The sequence below is a fragment of the Chrysemys picta genome, unplaced genomic scaffold (assembly GCF_011386835.1).
Source record: "Chrysemys picta bellii isolate R12L10 unplaced genomic scaffold, ASM1138683v2 scaf548, whole genome shotgun sequence".
NCBI lineage: Eukaryota > Metazoa > Chordata > Testudines > Emydidae > Chrysemys > Chrysemys picta.
The window spans coordinates 2,259-23,437 of NW_027053255.1; the positions used below are offsets into that span (position 1 = coordinate 2,259).

Sequence of the window (21,179 nt, forward strand, 5' to 3'; positions counted from 1 at the left end):
TGCGACAGCTCTGCCGGACTGTAGGCCAGAGCCCCCCTACTTGCTTGCTGCCCCACCCTGATCAGTGGCCAGGCAAATGGACCTTCTGTTGCTCTGCCTGCCTGCCTGTAGGCCACAGCCCCTTCTCGATTGCCGCCCCGCCCTGATTGAGGGCCCTGGGCAAACAGACTCTCTACCATTACTTGGCCTGACTGCAGGCTAGAACCATTAACACTGAGATACTTTTCCCCTGAACCAAGGTACCCAGAAGTATCATAGCAAAGGGCGTGGTCTCCCGCCCAGACGGACGGGGAGGGAGCCGTGAACCCCTTACAGTCTCTCTTTCTACTCATTCATACTTTTTCTCTAAATATGTCAAAACACAGGCACACAACCTTCCCCCGGCCAAACACAGAAAAATAATACAAAATAAATTTTCAAAATGGCTGACGGCACCAAAAACATACACGACTGGAAATGGGGATGGAGGGCGGGACGTAAATGCTACACAGTGCATGGAAACCTATCAAAAAGTACATGGTGATGAAAGCTATCGAGCAGTTAACTACTCACATGTGCACGGCAGGCGGCCAATGGGGAAGAAGCCATGTTCTGGTACGAAGCTCCCAGGGAAGGGAGGCTGGCTTTTCCCAGAGCTAGGGCAGCTGGGCAGCTTCAATGACCGGGCTCTCCTTAGTGCACATTGTTCTTATCCTATGAAAGCATGTCCATAGGCTGCTGTGGGCTGGCGGGTGGTTCTTGAACGCCTCCAGGATGAAGATGGTCTGAGAAGCCAGGCTTTGGACCGAGGAGTTGCTGTCCTGCTGCAAGCCTTTGAGGTCTAAGATTGAAAGGAAGGAAATGGAGGTCAGAGCCACAGCGCTCTGGAGAGCCCCAGCAGACCAAGCCAGCGCTGTACCTCTCGGCCTGTGACAAGGAGGCAGCAGGCTGGGAGGCGGGAGGCAGGGGACTAGCAGGAGCAACCAGCAACCTTCACTAAACATCCCTGCTGCCCTCCACAAATGAGGGAGCCTCCAGACACAGGCAAGAAGTCCCAATGAACCCCATTCACTCACTATTTCTAGGACTGCCCCATCCCTGCAGTATCTGAGCACCTCATCCCTGGCTGTATTTACCCTACGCCTTCCCCCCAATGCACAGATGGGCACTTAGGTCCAGAGAGGGGGAGAGTCATAAAGTGGGCTTGGACATTGTTAGGCTATGCCTAACTTTAGGTGCCCTGCTGCCATCCAGGAAATGCCGAGGAGGGAGCTCAGCCATTCTCTAGCTCTGGTTGGGAGGCCCAGCTGTGAACCTGCTCTGGGAGTGAGAAGCCTGAGCTATATCACTCCCCCCTCCGCCATTCGCCAACAAATGTGGAGATGCTGCTCTGCCCTGCGCTGCCCAGGGGTCCGGGCATGCAGCAAGGAGGTAGGTGACCGGACGTCACCTCTGCCTCATTTGGAGCAGTGGCTTCACCCCAGGCACCCCACGTGGAGGTGACTGCTCCAAACACTGGGCTAGTGAGTACAAGGGGGGAGGCAGCACCCCACCTCGGCTGTGTTTGGTGGGGGGGCAATCGTCTCTGAAGGCCAGCCAGCTCAGGCCCAGTTTGGGGATCTGCCAGGCCGCAGCTCTGAGGTCAGGGCTAAGTGCCTTGCACATGCCAACCAGCAGACACGACAGGGTGAGGGGGCAGCTGATCAGGGGTTTGGGGATCTACATTTTGCATCCCTTTGTGGCTCTCGCCCGAGATCATGTTGCTGGCGTCGGAGATTGAACCCAGCCCACGGCCCTGGGCCGTTCATCCCCCTAGCGCTCAGTGCTCAAAGCAGGTACCACCCACCGTTGCAGATGGCATCCAGCTTGTCCTGGCTCCTCTGGTCCAGCTGCCGGGCAGCGAGCCCTACACATACAAACAGCTCGTCACATCCCCGCATCCCCAGCGAGGGTGTCAAATGTCACCCTCCAAGCAACCCCTTGCTTCCCCCACCCCTCGCTGGCCAGGACGCGCTCCCGAGTCCCCAGGGGAAAGGGTGAGTCCACAGGGATGGTTACAGGGCTGGTTGCCAAAAGAGAGCACAGCACCTTGAGGGTTCACTACCAAGAGCCCATGGTGGGGTATGGGGGGCGGGGAATGGGGACTGCATGGGGAGCAGTGGGGTTAGAGGGGCCCCATCAGCCCAGTTTGGGGTGCGCTTGCTCCTGCGGACTTCTGACACCCTTGATCCTGCATTGGACAATCAGGAGCCCAAGGGTTACTTATCGCTGCTGACAGGGACTGAGGAGAGCCTGGGACCGGATCCAGCCCCCCTGTTAAAGGGACCCCTGCTCTGTGTTTACCTATGAACCTGATGGCCGCTTGTCTAAGTGGAGTCTGTGGGTTCTCCAGAAAGGCCATGGTCTGGCACAGAAAGTTGTTGGCTCTCCCCTTGTAGCGCGTCAGCTAGGACCAGAACAAGGGAGCACAAGGTTATTAAAGGCCTTTCCGTCCCGCAGGCCGGGTTCCAGGTGTGTGGAGCGCACGTCCTGTTTTCACCCCTCTTTCCTGTGCCGGGGGGATCACGCAGAGGGACTACACCCAGGGCCAGGAGTGGTCCCAGGGCTGGGGCTCAGTGTGGGCACAGAGCCGGGCAATGGGGGGTGCCCTATCCACCGATTCCCCCGCTCCTACCACGAGGGCTGCGCAGTGAATGACCTGAGGGCTCCCTCACCAGGCAGTCACAGCTTTGCCAGGTATCCTTGCGCTGGATGAAGCCACCAAGCTGGTGCCACTTCAGGAATTCTGCCGCACTGCTGAGGGTGTCCCAACACACCTGCAAAACAAGTGGGGCCAGGGCGAGTCGACCACGGTTACGGGAGCTGGAAGCCACTAGCCTCGTTACCCGGAGGCGGGGAGGCCGTGCGTGCTGAATGCTTCCCGGCCCCAGGTTTCTTGCGGAAGGGCGGCGGTGTGGCTAAGGCAATAGCTGGAGACCTGACTCAATTCCCAGCTCTCCCTGCAGGAACTCAGGCAAGTTGCTTAGGCCCAGGGCTGCAAAGGGATTTAGGTGCCTAATGCCTATGGGTGATCAATACTTTTGAGGCGCTAGGCCTCATGCTGTGCCTCAGTTCCCCACCTCATGGTGGGTAGGAGGGTGAATTCATTAGTGCTGGTGGCATTTGGCTCCCAAGTGATGGTGGCCATGAGCGCTAGCATGTGCAGAGACACCTGGGGCGGGGGGAGGGGGGGCGGCTTGGGCATCTCATGTCTAGTACGGGCTGTCCGGGCCGCTTGGCCAAGGGCACACTGGGTCCTGCGCACCATCTGGAGACTGGGTAGCCCTGCTCCTGGTAGGGGCCATGGCCAGGGTTGTGCTCTTCCCACCAGCACAGCCAGGGAATGTGCGGAGGCCAGTGGCTGTAGGAGTGGTGAGGCGACCCCTCCCCCCACCCAATCTCTCAGCCTGGCTGCAGGGGGGGAGTGTTGGGCTCAGAGGATGCAGGGAAGACTCAGCAGTTGGGTGGGGCGCCATGGTCATGGCGCTACTGCACTCAACGTTCAAGTGATTTTGAGCTCCTGACTGTCACAGCACTGAGCACCTGCCCTCTGTCAGCGAGACCCTTTCAAGAGGGGGTGTCACATGCTGCCCCCTCAAAACAAATTACTGGTCACTCTGTAACGGTATCCGCTGCAGGCTCCAGCTCGTGGCCTCACCTGGGACACGTTGGGACACTCATCATGCACGAGGAGGAGCAGCGGGACCAGGCTCTGGAGCACATGCGCCTTCATCCGCCTCCTGTTGAGCCCCCTTACAAGCTCCAGCAGGTGTTTAAAGAGGGTGATGGAGAGCACCCAGAGCCTGCTGGACACCTGCAAGAGACGACGTGGGGAGGAGACGCTGTGACAGTCATTCTCACCCAGCGGGGCAAGCAGATGTCTGCCCTGCAGGGGGTATTGGTAACTCACCCCCAGCCATACAGCCACAGCTGGGGCCAGAGTCTCATGGGCATAGCGCCATTGAAGGCAATCGAGATGCAGATTTCCACCAGTTGAGGGGCTGGCCTGGTAACTTCTTGGCCAGGGAGAGCAGTAAGGTGGGGTGAGACTGCCCCTGGGCTCTCACAGCCAGCTCTGGGCACACTGACATCAGCACACACCTGTGTCAGCCAAGGGGGAATGCTCAGGGCAGAGCAGTGCCAGGACAGGGGTGGCAGAGAGGGAGTGATGAGGAAAGATTCAAAGAGCAAAGGAGGGGGTGTAGTTTGTCCTCCCGCTTTGCGGGCCCAGCTCACACTGCTCTTGACCCACAGCGGCCCTCTAGCCAGGCCAAGGGGGCCAGGCGTCGGGGGCAAATTCCTACACTGGTGTTTGTTCGAGCCACGCACAGGGACCTGGGGTGGATTTAACCCAGGGCCAAGGAGTGGTAAATGTGCAGGAGTTCCCAGATAGGGGGCCTTGGAACCCATGACTGGAAGCCACCCAGCCTCCAGGGGCTCGGGGTGGGCTGAGGGTTGCCCCACTCCTGTGCATGGGTTTCTTGTTAACTCAGAGCCAGCCCCGCTTGGTCACATGGTGCTGCTGGGCCCCCGCCCTGCATGGCTGCTGGCAGAGCTGAACCTGTCCAGTGACCAGGGAGGCAGGGCGAGCTGTGCCAAGCAGGGAGAACCAGGAGCAATAGCTGGATGCTGTAGGGAAGGGCCACTGCTTTCTGGGAGGTGAGGCTGAGGAGGCAGCCTGGGGACGGGGTGACTTGAGCTGTTCTGGGAGTGGCTGAACCTTTAAACGGTGACTCCCAATCAGCAGTTACATGTCACCTCTGGGCACCAGGTTCTAGACCAGGCAGTTCTCTGCGTGACGTCTGTTGTAAAAGTGTTCATAAGTTCACCTCACCTCAGTCCCTGGAAAAATCATGGAGCAGGTCCTCAAGGAATCAATTATGAAACACTTAGAGGAGAGGAAAGTGATCAGGAACAGTCAGCATGGATTCACCAAGGGGAAGTCGTGCCTGACTAACCTAATTGCCTTCTATGAGGAGATAACTGGCTCTGTGGATGAGGGGAAAGCAGTGGATGTGTTATTCCTTGACTTTAGCAAAGCTTTTGATACGGTCTCCCACAGTATTCTTGCCACCAAGTTAAAGAAGTATGGGCTGGATGAATGGACTGTAAGGTGGATAGAAAGCTGGCTAGATCGTCGGGCTCAAGGGATAGTGATCAATGGCTCCATGTCTAGTTGGCAGCCGGTTTCAAGCGGAGTGCCCTAAGGGTCGGTCCTGGGGCCAGTTTTGTTTAATATCTTTATTAATGATCTGGAGGATGGTGTGGACTGCACTCTCAGCAAGTTTGCAGGTGACACTAAACTGGGAGGCGTGGTAGATACGCTGGAGGGTAGGGATCAGATACAGAGGGACCTAGACAAATTGGAGGATTGGGCCAAAAGAAACCTGATGAGGTTCAACAAGGACAAGTGCAGAGTCCTGCACTTAGGACGGAAGAATCCTATGCACTGCTACAGACTAGGGACCGAATGGCTAGGTAGCAGTTCTGCAGAAAAGGACCTAGGGGTCACAGTGGACGAGAAGCTGGATATGAGTCAACAGTGTGCTCTTGTTGCCAAGAAGGCTAATGGCATTTTGGGTTGTATAAGTAGGGGCATTGCCAGCAGATCGAGGGATGTGATCGTTCCCCTTTATGCGACATTGGTGAGGCCTCATCTGGAGTACTGTGTCCAGTTTTGGGCCCCACACTACAAGAAGGATGTGGAAATATTGGAAAGAGTCCAGCGGAGGGCAACAAAAATGATTAGGGGTCTGGAGCACATGACTTATGAGGAGAGTCTGAGGAAACTGGGATTGTTTATTCTCCAAAAGAGAAGAATGAGGGGGGATTTGATAGTTGCTTTCAACTACCTGAAGGGGGGTTCCAAAGAGGATGGAGCTCGGCTGTTCTCAGTGGTGGCAGTTGACAGAACAAGGAGCAATGGTCTCAAGTTGCAGTGGGGGAGGTCTAGGTTGGATATTAGGAAACACTATTTCGCTAGGAGGGTGGTGAAGCACTGGAATGCTTTACCTAGGGAGGTGGTGGAATCTCCTTCCTTGGAGGTTTTTAAGGCCCGGGTTGACAAAGCCCTGGCTGGGATGATTTAGTTGGGAATTGGTCCTGCTTTGAGCAGGGGGTTGGACTAGATGACCTCCTGAGGTCCCTTCCAACCCTGATATTCTATCATTCTATGATTCTTTTAGCCTGTTTATTTGATTTGGCTGCGCTCTTCCTGTCTGGCCACTTCGTAGTAGGTTCTTGGAACAGCAGTTCTGAGTTGTCTTTCCATGAGGAGTTGTGCTGGACTAGATGCAGGAGCTGCTGTTGGTGTTGATCTGTAATTCAGAGGAGCAAGGAATGGATCTTCCTGCTGTCAGATGTTTTTGGCTGTCTGCGCAGCTCTCTCAGCCTCTCCATTCGCTTGTGAGTAATGTGGGCTGCCAGTGACATGAGCAAAATCATATTTCATTCAGACTGACTTAAATTCTGCTGCAGTGAATTGTGGGACATTGTCCATCACTAGTTGTTCTGGATACAGAAATGAGCAAACGTACACTTCAGTTTCTCAATAACACTGCAACATGTTATGTCTTTCAAGTACATTATTTCTATATAGCTGGAAAAATAGTCCACAATGACCTGGCAATGATGTCCTCTGAATTTACAAAAATCTGCAGCTAGTCTTTCCCAGTTCTCTCTCTTGTAGAGGTGGTTGTTCACTGGTTCAGCATTGCCTCTTAAGTTGATTTGGACAAGATCACCTTTCAAAAGCCCAATAGCATCAGATCCTCAAGTTCTTCCATCTTTCTCACTAGGCCCATCATGGCTGCTACACTGCAGCTGAGAAGGTTGTTGGTCTTTGATCTCATACACACGGAACGCAAAGCTTTTGTCTTTGTAAATTGGTTCGGTGATGAACTGGCCCATGCAGTTCAAAATCCCTTCAGGGAGGGTCAGAGCTGTGTGACATCAGCTCTCGAGTCAACTTTAAAGTCAATAGTCTTGCTTTGAATATTCAATGTCACTCTCCAGGCGGGCGCCATGTCATCACAAGTGATAGATCCCAGAATCAATGGGTCTTGATTGTCTGCAATATGAGTCAACTCCCTGACTGCTTCAGTGCAATGAACAGCTGCAAAATGTCCATATTTCAGGCATTTATTACAGCATGCGCCTCTGGCTGGACATGTATCATCCCTTGGGATATGACTTTTCCACACCTTGTGCATGTAGACTGGCATTTGTCCCTCTTAGCCTGCGAATTCTCTCTCCTTACCTCAGGGATTTTATGAGAAAGACTTTTAACACTTAAGTGTCTGTTTGTAGCTTTTAAGCTAGTTGCAGGTTTTTCAATTTGCTTTTGCCTGTTGTTTGACTAATTCTGACTCTTGCTCGCTGTATAGCTGTGGGTAGAGTTAAATCTCTCTTCGGCGGTAGCTACTGTGAAAGGTTTTTAGCAGTGTTGTTATAGCTGTGACAGTCCCAGGATATTAGAGGTAGGTGAGGGAATATCATTTAGACCTCACCTGGCTTGTCTCTATGAAAGGTTTTTATCTTTTAACCCAATAACCAACCTGTTTCTGAAATTTTCATGTTTTACATTCCCCAAATCACAGTTTTCAGCCAGGGGATGCAGAGGTCTTCTAAAACTTTCAACATTTTCCCCTGGTTCTTGAATTCTTTGCTGAAAACATGCTCTTTAATAAACCACATTTCCCTCGGTTATAAAGTGTGCATCAATCCTAACCACAACCCTTGCATAGTTGTCTTTGTGATGGTCTTCAGTAAAGTCAAAGGAGGTAAAGATATGCTCTGCGTGCTTCTCCATAGCCTAAATTAAAGTCAATACCTGTATATCCCCAGTTCCTTTGTGCAGCTTGTTTGCAATGCAAAATCGTGCCAAACATTGTTTCCAATCTGTCCATTGTGAAGGGTTATGAAAGGTGACGTTCTCTGGGGAATCAGAGTGGGGCATGTTGATGAGGTCCTGCAAACTTCGTTGCTGTTCCTTCCGTCTGCAACCTGTGTTGCTGTTTTCCTTTGGTTTCTGTTCTTAGTTTACTCCTGACACCATATCATGTTCTGTACCAGATATGTACTGCCTACAGAGCTTGTTTACACACACCAGATGGACAGTGCTTAATTTGTAATGAAAGAGGTGCTGGGGCTCAAGCAATTTTTTTACAATCATAACTGACGCAGCAAGCCCAGAGGTGCCAGGGCTAAGCCCTGGCAAGCCCTGGCACAAGTTGAGCACTGCAGATGGGTTCATCATAAGAACCGTTAATGCTCTGCTGGATACAGCTGAGGTTCATTTAAATAAGGTATTTTACAAAGCGTCACCTAGTAGTCGAACAGTATCATACAGGGTAACATGCCATTACACAGGTAGCCTGGCTTGTTTGCTAGACTCCATCCCATGTTAATCTTACTAGCCAGCTGCTCCTGCCCCCGGTGTCAGCTCAGAGCAGCCGGGCAGGCTCTGCACAAAACTTATGGGAGCGGTCTGGGGGCATCAGAGCTGCACTGCAGTGGGCATAGGCAGATGTTGAATTGGCACCTCGCTGGTCTTCCCTCCAGTTGTTGAGGCCTATTTGCCTTTCCCTGGTGATGGGCGTTGTGTTCATTAACGCTATTTGGATTTAACACCCCCCCCATAAAGAACCTGTTCTGTTCCCCCCGGGCCCGAGAGGGGTTTGGTTTAAAGGGCTCACCCCAGGGCGAGATCCTGCAGCTGAGGTCCAGGAGACCCTGGGAACAGCTTGAGCCGGGCCTGTGCCACTACTAAATAAAGAGCGGCAGGGTCCCAGCAGAGTTCGGCAGGGCTGAGGGTAGTATTTAGTGTTGTGAAAGCTGGGGAGGTGGGTGGACGCTCCAGGAGCCCCCACTGGGGGGTTACCCCTAGAAGGCAGTAATGGATGGGCCCCTTTCTCCTGCCCACTTGCTGGATCTCACCATCCAGTGGGGGACTGGACATCAGTCTGGTGAACGTGCCGGCGGGGGCTAGTTTGTGGTTATGAAAAGCCTGGGGAGAACTAGGCCCTCCTTTGACGCTGCGCTGCCATGAGAACGAAGGGGAGAGGAAAGGGTGGTAGCTGCAGAACCTACAAACGGAGCCGTTTCCTTATGGAGCTCCCAGGCCAGCTGTGGGATTCCTGGCCAGGGAGAGGAGGGGCAGGATTTTCACCAGGGTACCATCACTTGTCACCCTGGAAGCCAGTAAGAGCATTGCAGCACCCTGTGCTGCAGAGGCCCCCTCGCTGCATGCAGACTCAGGAATGCATGTCCTTCCACAAGGGGAGCCTTGTCCCCAGGCTGCCCTGATCCTTGTCAGCAGGCCTGCAGGACACAAGGGTTCCCATCCTTTCTGCCATATGCTCTGATGGAGAGTGAGGTAGCAGAGGAAGGCGGAAATGGGCTCACGTCATTTACAACAATCCTTTTTCTGGCTAGGACCATACACAGGCCCTGCTAGCCCACCCGCCAGCCCCCATTCACAGGTCCGCAGTTTGAACGGGCTCCCATGAGCCACCAGGCCTTACATCATCAATGAAAGGCAGGAGTTTCTCAGCCACTTGCACAGCCGCGCGGCTGGCGCTCTGCCTGTCCATGCCGGCAAGGATGTTTTTCAGCACGGTGATGGCCTCGGCGATGATGTCCCGGTCTACCTCCTGTAGTTGCTCCAGGACCTCTGGCAGCAGACGCTGGAGTTTCCCCACCTGCGTGAAATGAGGAGCTGCTTTACAAAACACCCTCCAGTGACCCACAAGCCATTTCCAAAACAACGTCCACCTCCCCTGCAGACAGAGGCATGGGAACTAAGGGGGTGCTGCAGCACTCCCAGGTTTTACATGGGGCTCTGCTCCTGGCCCCGCTCACAGGGTCCCAGCTGCCAGCCCTGCGCCAACCCCCATCTGTGGCCCCAGCCTCGGTCCCCTTGCTCCATCCACCTCCCCCGCCCCCGGCTCCTGGAGCCATGGCCCTGCTCCTGAGCCCAGCTCTAGGGGTGGCAGGGGGTGTGGGCAGGGGTAAGGGGGGGTGCAGCACCTCCACTATAAAATGTCTTCCAGCGCCCCTGCCTCCAGGTGACATGTTAGAACCTCAAAGCCTTTGCACAGCCAGCTAGGATCACGGGCAGCAGGGCCGGCTACCTGCAACATAAGCAGCTGCTTCCTTGTACCCCAGATCTCAGGGGATGGTATTTATTAGCAGGTATCATCTGTGGAAAATTCTCTGCACAACACGTTGACCCCAAATAAATCAAGTCTATTATTGTTATAGGGGTTCAAATAGCACCTCGAGGGCCTATCTGCAATCAGGGCTTGTGCTGGGGGATTTCCAGGCACAGTAAGAGACGTCCCCTGCCCTAGAGCTTACAGGCTAGGCACACAAAGGAAGGATTTCTATCCCCATTGTACAGACATGGAACTCAGGCACAGAGAGGCTACGTGACTCGCCCATGGTCACCCAGGGAGTCTGGCAGAGCCAGGAACCGAACCTGGGTTCTCCCGAGTCCCTGTCCTTACAGCCCAGCCTAGAGGAGGGAGCCAATTTTGCACACGAGTTCTAGGGTTGGTCTGTTACTAAAAGCCAGATTCAATCATTTCTGTATTTGGTTTTTGAACCTTTCAAAGACAGCCCCACAAAACATTTTTGAAGAGGGTCCAGAGAAGAGCTTGAGAACATGACCTATGAAGGAAGGCTGAAAGAATTGGGTTTGTTTAGTTTGAAAAAGAGAAGACTGAGAGGGGACATGATAGCAGTTTTCAGGTATCTAAAAGGGTGTCATAAGGAGGAGGGAGAAAACTTGTTCACCTTAGTCTCTAAGGATAGAACAAGAAGCAATGGGCTTAAACTGCAGCAAGGGAGGTTTAGGTTGGACATTAGGAAAAAATTCCTAACTGTCAGGGTGGTTAAACACTGGAATAAATTGCCTAGGGAGGTTGTGGAATCTCCATCTCTGGAGGTATTTAAGAGTAGGTTAGATAACTGTCTATCAGGGATGGTCTAGGCAATATTTGGTCCTGCCATGAGGGCAGGGAACTGGACTCGATGACCTCTCGAGGTCCCTTCCAATCCTAGAATCTATGAATCTATGAAAATCTCAACCGGCATCAGGGAAAAAAATGTGTCAAATACAGGCTAACCGGTTCCGGAAGAAAAAATGAACCACAAGCAAGTGAAAACCAGGCGGAGGCGCATGGAACGATGGGAATGGTGTATGACAAAGAATGACAGTCACGCCCTCTCCATGTCTGATAGAATTGTAGTCCGGGTTTAATAAATCGGACTGACCCGCTATTCTCAAGGTAAGTAAATTATCATTAGTGAGAGTTGCCTTCAGATTGTCTCCTCTTTACCAGGCTGCCAGATCTGTGTATTTAAGCCCCAAGGGTTTTCTCTGCCTTCACTATATTGTGTGTATCAAACTTGTCTTAGCAGCAAAAGGCCCCTGTAGAGCTCTTCAGAGGAGCAAGTGCTGCGGGACAGAGCTGTGACGTCAACAGTTAAAACCTATGAGGCTTTAAATGGGATTTGTAGGAAAAAATGGTTCCTAATTGAAGCAAAATGGCTCTGTCTGGGCGTCCCTGATCACTGGTGTCGCCAGCATTCCCTGGGGTCTAGAGTCCACAGCTCTGCTGCTAATCTAGTGCTAGGGTTCTTTGGATCACAGAGACCCCAGACACAATCAGGCCCGGCAGTGCCAGGTACTGCACACACCCAGAGACACACCCCGCAGGAGCCAGGCTTGGAGACTTGCCCAAGGTCACCAAGCAGGTCAGTGACAGAGCCAGGAATAGAAGCCAGGGCTCCTGACTCGAGGCCAGGGTCATGTCCCCATGGAAGGTTTCAATGACCCCAGCCCTGCAGCAGCTCCCTGCGGTTCTGGGTTTATCCCCCAGCCCTCCTCCCCTCTCACCTTGTCTGGGCACAGGGACAGGTTCAGGAGGCCTTTGAGCGCCAGCCAGCGCACCACAGTGTTGGGGTCTCTCAGCTGCCCACTCAACTGATCCAGGATGGCGTCTTCCTGCTTATTGCCAAGGTCAGGGCACTGGAGGAGCTAACACACCAACAGCGAAACAAGCTAGAGAACGGGGCTGGACCCTCACGACTCATCTCTGCCAAGGGGCCCTTAGCTCCACCTGCCACGGGCACAGCATGCGCTGTACTCCGGGCACTGCGATTGGTCACCGTGTGTGCCCCACTGAAACGCTGCTAGCGCAACGGGCCCTCAAGGCTCCAGCCGAGATCAAGGCCTACCCTGCTCCCTCACTAAGGCTCAGCTGCATGCAGAGCAGGGAGGGAGGGGGCTGCAGCCTTGTGTTCCAAAGGGCCACCCGGTCTACGGGGGGCAGGTGAATTGGCCGTGGATGGGCCCGGCCTGCGCATGGCATACGGACGTCAGAGGGGGCTTGAGGGCCGAGGTCACACAAGGGACCATTCTATGGAGCTGAGCCTTGGGGAACAAGAGACACCCGACCCTGGGCTTTGCTCCAGCCCCGCAACACCAGCTGGGGCCGGTAACAATGTCCAGAGTCAGTGACTCCACCCCTAGGGCTTTAGGAGCTTTCCCTGCCCCTGGTCACCCACCCACCCCCAGAGCCACCTACCCCTCTCCTGGCCATAGGCATGGGCGGCGAGTTCTATGGGCCCTCGGTGCCTGGGCACCATGGGCCTCGGCCCCGCCTTCTGCCCCCACGTCTCCTGGGCCATTTAAAAGAGCCTGGGGCCCCCACTCACCACCCGCAGTGCAGCGGAGCTGAGTGGCTTCCTGCCTGCTTGCTCCACATGGCTGCCGGCCCCTCCCTGCGGCCCCTGAGTGGGGTGGGTCTGTGTCCCACTGTCATGGAGTGTGGGGGAGTCAGGGCCCCGCACCCCCCACTTCCTGTGATTCACCATGACTCTCACCAGCCAGTAAAACAGAAGGTTTATTAGATGACAGGAACACAGTCCCAAGCAGGGCTTGGAAGTACAACCAGGACCCCTTCAGCCAGGTCCCTCTGGGGGGCAAGGATCTTAGACCCCAGACTTGGGGTTCCCTGCCTCTTCCCACCCAGCCCAAAACTGAAACCAAAACCCCTCCTGCAGGCTCTCTCCTCCTCCTTCTCTCCCCCTCTCCCTTTGTCCAGTTTCCAGGGAAAAGGTGTCGACTTGCCCCACCCCCCTTCCTGGCTCAGGTTAACAGGCTCAGGTACTGTCCCTCACCTAAAGTCATCCCCTGCTCTCCCATCCCCCATGCAGACAGTCCAGTAAAACTAACCGACATACCCAGGTCAATCCACCCCGCTCCCTACTGCGTCACACCCACCCCAAGCGCCCTTGCAGCCAGTAGGAGGCCGCGGGCAGTGCCTGCGGGTAGCAGCACACGGAGGCCCCCAGGCCCGCCCTGCCTAGGAGCCCCAGGTAAGCGCCACACCCTCCCAACTCCTCCCAGAGCCTGCACCCCCACCCCTTTCCCACACCACACTCCGGCCCCCAAACTCCCTCCCAGAGCCTGTACCCCCTCCCTCTACACCCCCTCCTGCCCCCAAACTCCTCCCAGAGCCTGCACCCCTCACCCCTTCCTGCACCCCCACCTTCTGCCCCAGCCTGGAGCCTGCACCCAGCACCCAAACTCCATCCCAGAGCCTGCACCGCAGACCCCTTCCCCCCCCAAACTCCCTCCCAGAGCCCAACCTCTCACCCCTCCTGCACCCCAATCCCCTACCCCAGCCCAGTGCCTGTACCCCAGACCTCCTCCCCCCGCCCAAACTCCCTCCCAGAGACTTAGGCAGGTGGGGGGCAGAGTTTGGAGGGGCGGGTTCTGCTGGTCACCACCAAAATTTCTACAAACCTGCCACCCCTGGCCATAGGTCAGCTGCTGGGCTAGGGCTGTTCTCACGACCCTCACCCGCCAGTGAGGCTCACCTGAATGAAGAACGCCATGGCCGGGATGTACCGCCTATCATCCCTGCAGTTGAGGATGGCCATCAGCTCCTGGAAAATCCAGCAACGCTCCTGGAAACTGACCGAAACCATGGCCCTGGCATGGGAAACACAAACACCACATCATTGAGGTGGGCAAGGACTGGTTCTCCATTTACAAATCTAACCAGACCGGTGCCACAGGACAGGGGATCCCGGGTGACTAGTCACGTGCAGCTGGCATGGACTAGTTCCTGCTGGCTTAAAATGCCCAGCAGCCTAACTGCTAGAGACCCAGACCCTTAATCACTCTACAGGGAGCCCTTCCACGAGGCCAGCTCCGAGCACGCAGCGCTGGGGCTGTGTGACGAAGTGGGACCGTTCTTAATGTTTCCTCTGAATACTGTGTGGGTGCCTCAGTTTCCCCTATGCATTTCTTAAGTCTCCAGTGTGCATAAATGGCTGACAATCTGTCTCCTAGCAACAAATGGCCAGGGCCCTTCCCCCCTTGCAAGAGGATAGCTAAAGGTGAACAAAGATCAGGTGACCTCCTGGCCCAGGAAAGAGACAAAGGCCAGAAAGGAGGGGCTGGAGGGGGGTTTCAGTTGGGAGCTGGCTGGGGACGGGAAGTGAGTGCGGACGGAGTTGTCTGCCTCGCTGGGCCCCAGAATGGACCCGGCTGAGGGGTCCTGTTTGCTGTACCTACAAGCTCTGTTTTAGACTGTGTTCCTGTCATCTAATAAACCTCTGTTTTACCGGCTGGCTAAGAGTCACGTCTGACTGCGAAGTGGGGGTGCGTGCAGGATCCTCTGGCTTCCTCAGGACCCCACCTGGGGGGACTTGCTGTGGGAAGCGCACGGAGGGGCATATGCTGAATGCTCCAAGGAGAGACCCAGGAAGGTGAAGCCGTGTGAGCTTCTTGCCCTGAAGACAGTCTGCTCCGAGGGAGAGGAGGCTCCCCAAAGTCCTGACTGGCTTTGTGGGGAGCAGTTCCAGAGCATTGCCCGGGGACTCCATGATAGGCTGCAAGAGAACTGCAGACAAAGAAGGGCGTCGGTGGGCTCGGTGGCCTTTCTCATGTGCCCAGATATTGGGTGATGAGAGACAGAAGGTGGGTTAGGGAAAATCTTAGATTGGTCTAAGACAAGTGTTAGAGCTTTCTGTGTTAGCTTCTCTCTCTCACACACAGATGCTGGGCCAGCCAAAGATATTCCCTCCCCCACCTTGTCTCTCTCATGTGCTGGGCCTGACAGGGCTACACCAACGCTGCAGACAGACATGACGGAGGCTATCTTTGCCCAGCCACGCCTGCCAGAGCTACGCAGGAAGCGGTTTACGCCAGGCAGCGCAGGGTGGAGAAGTAGCCGACTGACCCCCTCGGCCAACGGCACAGAGGCTGTGGCCTCTTCCACGCAGGCGATTGGGAGCCGCGTCTCACCCAGCGGGGAAGGCGATGTGGCCGTGTCCTGGGCCCAGGGACGGGAGATGCTACTGCGGTCAGTTCTGGGCAGCAGCCCCAGGGACAAGACACTCACCGGGCAAGCAGCAAGACGCCTTTGTGGTGCATGTCGGTGTTCATGAGCATGCCCCAGCCACCCTGCTTGTGGATGAACGTGGTCTGGTCCCTGTAGCCAGCACATTGGAGCAAGGCTTGCATGGCATCCACCGCACACCTGCATGCAGAGCGAGCCTCTTGTTACTGAGTGAGCCCAGGCCAGGCTCTGCCGCGTGCCTGCGGGCGACAGTTCAGAACCGAGGCGGGATGTCGGGCTGGTGGTACCTGACAGGGCTGAGGGATGCGGGCGTGTCCCCCTGGTTATGCACCCTCTCGTTATGCATGGACAGCTCCACCGTGTATGTGATCCGGAATAGCAGGGCGATGGAGAGCTGAGGGAAGAGCTCCTTCACCTGCTGCCTGCAGGCCTGCTCCTTGAAGATCTCGTACAGGGCTCTGGTGGCCTGCAGCCAAGAACAGGAGACAGATGTCACTGCAGGGCCTTCGCCCTTCCCACGCTCCCCCGAGGCACCTAGAGAGGAGGGGTGGGCTGGGGGCTAAGGCCTGGGATGCTGGATTCAATTCCTAGCCTGTGTGGCCTTGGCTAGAACCACAGAAGGGACTTTGGCTCAGCGTTGCCATGCCTAGCTTCATGTGCCCTGCTGCCCAGTGGACTCACAGCCCTGAGTTAAGTGCCCAGGCTCCATATACGCTCCAGAGGGAGAGTCAGTTGGGCCAATTGTTAAAGAGGGTAAACGGGATGGCCTGGGTAATTTCAGGCCTGTCAGCCTGACATCGATCCCAGGCAAGATAATGGAGCGGCGGGTACAAGATTAAATTAATAAAGAATTAAAGAAGATAATTTAATTAATGCAAATCAACATGGGTGTATGGAAAATATTTCCCGCCAAGATAATTGCGATCTGTTTTTCGATGAGATTACAAGTTTGGTAGAGAAAGGAAATAGCATCGGCATAATGTATGTAGACTTCTGTAAGGCGCTTGAGTTGGCGCCGCACTCCAGTTTGATCGGAATCCTAGAAGGATACAAAAGTAACGTGGCACACATGAATTGGTTATAAACTGGCTGACAGGTCTCAAAATGTAATTGTAAACTGGGAATCAGCATTGCACTGGTGTGTTTCCAGTGTGGTCCCCGCAGGGATCGGGTCTTGGCCCTACGCGATTTAACATTTTTATCAATGACCTGGAAGAAAACATAAAATCATCACTGATAAAATTTGCAGATGACACAAGAATTGGGTGAGTGGTAAATAATGAAGAGGACAAGTCACTGATACAGAGCGATCTGAATCGCTTGGTAAACTGGGGGGCAATCAAACAGTATGTGTTTTACTATGGCTCATTGTAAATGAATACATCTAGGAACAGGACGGGGAATTCTCTCCTGGGAAGCAGAGACTCTGAAAAGGACCTGGGAGTCCTGGTGGATAATCAGCTGAACAGGAGCTCCCAGTGTGGCGCTGTGGCCAAAAGAGCTCATGTGATCCTGGGATAAATAAACAGAAGAATCTCGAGTGGGAGTATCTGGCACTGGTGTGACCCACTGCTGGGATCCTGGGTCCTGTTCCAGTGCCCACAATGCAAGAAGAATGTTGATAAATTGCAGAGGGTTCAGAGAAGAGTCGTGAGAATGATTAAAGGATTAGAAACCATGTCTTATAGTGATAGGGTGACCAGACAGCAAGTGTGAAAAATCAGGACGGGGGTTGGGGGGTAATAGGAGCCTATATAAGAAAAAGACCCTAAAATCAGGACTGTCCCTATAAAATCTGGTCACCCTACACAGTGAGAGACTCAAGAAGCTCGATCTATTCAGCTTAACAAAGAGAAGGTTGAGGGATGACTTGATTACTGTCTATAGGTATTTCCCTGGGGAACAAATATTTAGTCATTGGCTTTTCAGTCTAGCAGAGAAAGGTCTAACATGATCCAGTGGCTGGAAGTTGAAGGTAGATATTCAGATTGGAAATAAGGCATACACATCACAGTGAGAGTAATTAATCATTGGAACAATTTACCCAGGGTGGTGATAGATTCTCCATCACTGACCATTTTTGAACCACAATGGGATGTTTTTCTTCAAAGACCTGCTCTAGGAATGATCTGGGGGCAGTTCTCTGGCCTGTGTCATGCATGGGGATCTGACTAGATGATCACAGAGGTCCCTTGTGGCCTTGAAATCTATGAAGCTAAGAGTGGGGAGCTGCCTAAACCAGCCAATAGGAAATGCTGAGGAGAGGGGTGTGGCCTAAGCCCCACCCCCAAAGGGAATTCGGTATCTAGCTCTACTTGGGAACACTTAAATAGTCATTGGAGCAGAGTTTAGACCCCGGGTCTCCCAGTTGGGTGCCCTAACCACTCGGCTAGAGACAGTGGTATAGTCCAAAATCTGAAGGTACTGGAATGCCACTAAAATACTGATTTTCATAAACATGAATTATACAAATTCACATTTTATTTGTCTACTGAATTTCTGGTACAGTAATACTTGGCTAAACCAGGCATGGCTGGAGACAGGCTGGCTGTCCAAAATAACAAGGTATTGGATTTTCTTTTTTTTAATTGTATACACCAGGGGTTGGCAACGTTTGGCACAGGGCTCGCCAGGGTAAGCACCCTGGCAGGCCAGGGAAGTTTATTTACCTGCTGACGCGGCAGGTTCAGCCGATTGCGGCCCCCACTTGCCGCAGTTCGCCGTCCCGGGCCAATGGGGGCGGCGAGAAACCGCGGCCAGCACATCCCTCGCCCGCGCCGCGTCAGCAGATAAATAAACTGGCCCGGCCCGCCAGGGTGCTTACCCTGGCGAGCCACGTGCCAAACGTTGCCGACCCCTGGTATACACGCGCGCACACACACACACACACACACACACACACACACACACACACACACCCCTATAGTAGCTATTCAATTCATTTTAACTGTTGAAATCATTGTGCTGAAATGCCATTAATGTGTACACAGCATACTATGTAAAAGATATAAATCTAGACAGTACAGTGATAAAAACCCAATGAATGCGTAGCACGTTTTCTTTTTACTTTAGCCTACAGGCTAATGAAAATACAAAATAAATCATGCTGCTGCACTATAGACATTACTCTAGCAGGCGGAAATAATAAAAGTTTATTTTCAATTGAAACTAGCTAGTAGGTTACACAAGTAACACAAAATACATCAAGGCATAACAGGGGCTGTAGTAGCAAAGGCCTGCTGTAATGCATTTATCTAATTTCTACAAGTATTTCCACAAAGTGTCTTTCTCCATCTTGTAATTTATGTGTCTGTGAATCAGAGGGAGAACAAGGATGTCTGAGCCAAGTTCTGGCACAGCTGAGAGGATGCCACATGGAAAATGAAGGGCCACGTAGCTTGCTAAACATGAGCAATGACATATGCGGAATAAGCCGCTTGCTACATTTGCCATTCACAATCATAGTCATGTGGCTAAATCCACGCTCACACTCAGCCGTGCTGCATGAAATCACACGCGTGGAACTGCACAGAGGTTTCAGCTGAGCTGGCACTTCTGACCAGTATAGTCAAGAAAGCCACGCTAGGCATTGACTATTCCTGTCACTGGTAGACCAAATCGGTTGCACAGCTGCCCTACCTCCTTTTCACTTTATCTAAGAATAATGGGTCACTACAAAAAAGTAATTTTCCCTCTGCTGATACTCACACCTTCTTCTTGTTCTTTCTTGGTTTCAGGTGACGGGCAGTAAAGCGTATACAGTTTGTCAAAGAATTCCAAGTGATTTACAGCTCTTACTTCACTTAACGTTTCAGCAGCTGCCAAATCCAACCTGTGATTCACACACTACCTCGCTAGAACATTTGGGTACTTCTTCACAATACAGCTCGCTACGCCAGAGTTCTTCCGAAGCATAACACTAGCACCACCACTCGCAAATACTACAAGAGTAATTGTAATCAGAATTCGATTGATTGAGGCATTTCAGCTCACAATCTACAGTGCCTGAAGCCGTCTGACGTGGAAGTGCAATCAGATCAAGAAACATGAAGTGAGGATAATCATCCTTCAAAGTGTCACATTTTAAATAGATTCTAACTGTTGATTCATTGCTCAGAGTAGTTGATTCATCAACAGACATGGCTATCTTTCCATCACTCTCCGGCATCTGAGCGCACATTCGTCATTTGCAAGGCTTTCGGTGCATTGCAGATGAGATAGGGTCTAGCATGTCTGTAGCACTGAATTGTGACAGACCGATACCAATATCTACACCATGCAGTATGTGGAATTCAGTTAAATCGGGATGATCAGAGTAGGGTCTGCCATGTTTAGCAATGTAATATGCCATTCGCTTTACCTGCACAGTTGTGTCAAGTTCTGATTTTGTCATGTTAACCACTTCATCTTCAAAAGTTGAGGTTTCTGCTTCTGTTGAAAGCTGTAAAGCTACCTGCAGTTGAATCTTTGTGTTCCTTTATCTTCATTGGCAGAGATGTTAATCTGGACTTTCAGCTAGGTCCATAAGGAGAAACAGAAAACTACCACCACCCTACTGCTATGGAGAGACCCTGATGAAACTTTGCTACCGTTAAGGCATCCAAGCTTACCATCATGGCAGGACAACCAAGGATAATCCCTCTTCTTCAGCATCCACTAACCAGAATTCATGCCAGCTGGTCTTTGGCTGTTGAAGGGTAATCTTCACAGTTCGTTCTCACTGCAATAGCCACCTCAGTGAACTCCATTACAGGAAGAGCTCTGTTTTTGTGTTTGTGTCTGCAGTCGATGCACGGCTGCTACTGTCTTCGTCAGCACCTTTAGCCTTCTCAAAGAAGTAGTTAGGAAGAGAAGAATTTCCTAATGCTCTTTTCACTGCATCAGAGGACTGCTGGCTGTAACAGACAGTTGTGCCGGAGATGTGAATCATGTCATTTAGCTTGCCTACTATGTGTGTTCTGGCTCAATTACAATATTGTTGTCTGGTGATGTTTCACATCTTTATTAATGACCTGGATGTAGATAGAGAGAGCAAACTGGTCAAGTTTGCAGATGACACAAAGCTAGGAGGAGTCACCAATACTTTAGAGGAAAGAGCTAAAATTACGAGGGATCATGGTAAATTGGAGGACCGGGCTATAGACAACAAAATGAAATTCACCAAAGACAAATGTGAGGTGCTACATTTAGAGAAGAAAAATCAAATGCACAGATACAGAATGGGGGATAACCAGCTTGGCCGTGGCACTTCTGAGAAGGATCTGGGAGCTGTGGTCGATCACAACCTCAGCATGAGTCAGCAATGCGATGCTGTTGCAAAAAAAGCAAATGCAATTTTAGGTTGCATTAACAGAGGTATAGCATGCAAGTTATGGGAGGCGATAGTACCGCTCTATTCAGCACTGGTTAGGCCTCAGCTGGAGGACAGTGTCCAGTTTTGGTCACCAATGTCTAGAAAGGATGTGGAGATACTATAATGGATCCAGAGGCGAGTAACAAATATGATCAGAGGGATGGAACACAAGCCATACGAGCAAAGGCTGAAGGAACTGGCTATGTTTAGTTTGGAAAAGAGGAGATTAAGGGGGGACTTGACAACGGTCTTCAGATACTTGGAAGGCTGCCATAAAAAAAAGATGGAGAAAAGTTGTTCTCTCTTTCCACAGAGGGCAGGACAAGAGGCGATGGGGTCAAACTACAGCACAGCAGATGTAGATTAAACCTCAGGAAAAGCTTCCTAACGGTAAGAAGAGTAGGACGATGGGACAGACGCCTAGGGAG

The 21,179-nt window shown here is 52.6% G+C and overlaps 1 protein-coding gene across 1 annotated transcript; it reads right to left on the reverse strand.

Moving 5' to 3' along the window:
* Positions 1 to 203: 203 nt before the first annotated feature.
* Positions 204 to 3,808, reverse strand: LOC135978932 (maestro heat-like repeat-containing protein family member 6). Its single transcript, XM_065579633.1, has 5 exons — positions 3,677 to 3,808; positions 2,694 to 2,795; positions 2,323 to 2,425; positions 1,826 to 1,885; positions 204 to 820 (listed from the first exon to the last, which is right to left on the reverse strand). Exons 1-5 carry the CDS (start codon positions 3,749 to 3,751, stop codon positions 636 to 638), a joined length of 525 nt encoding a protein of 174 aa, XP_065435705.1. The 5' UTR covers positions 3,752 to 3,808; the 3' UTR covers positions 204 to 635.
* Between the last annotated feature and the right edge of the window lie 17,371 nt (positions 3,809 to 21,179).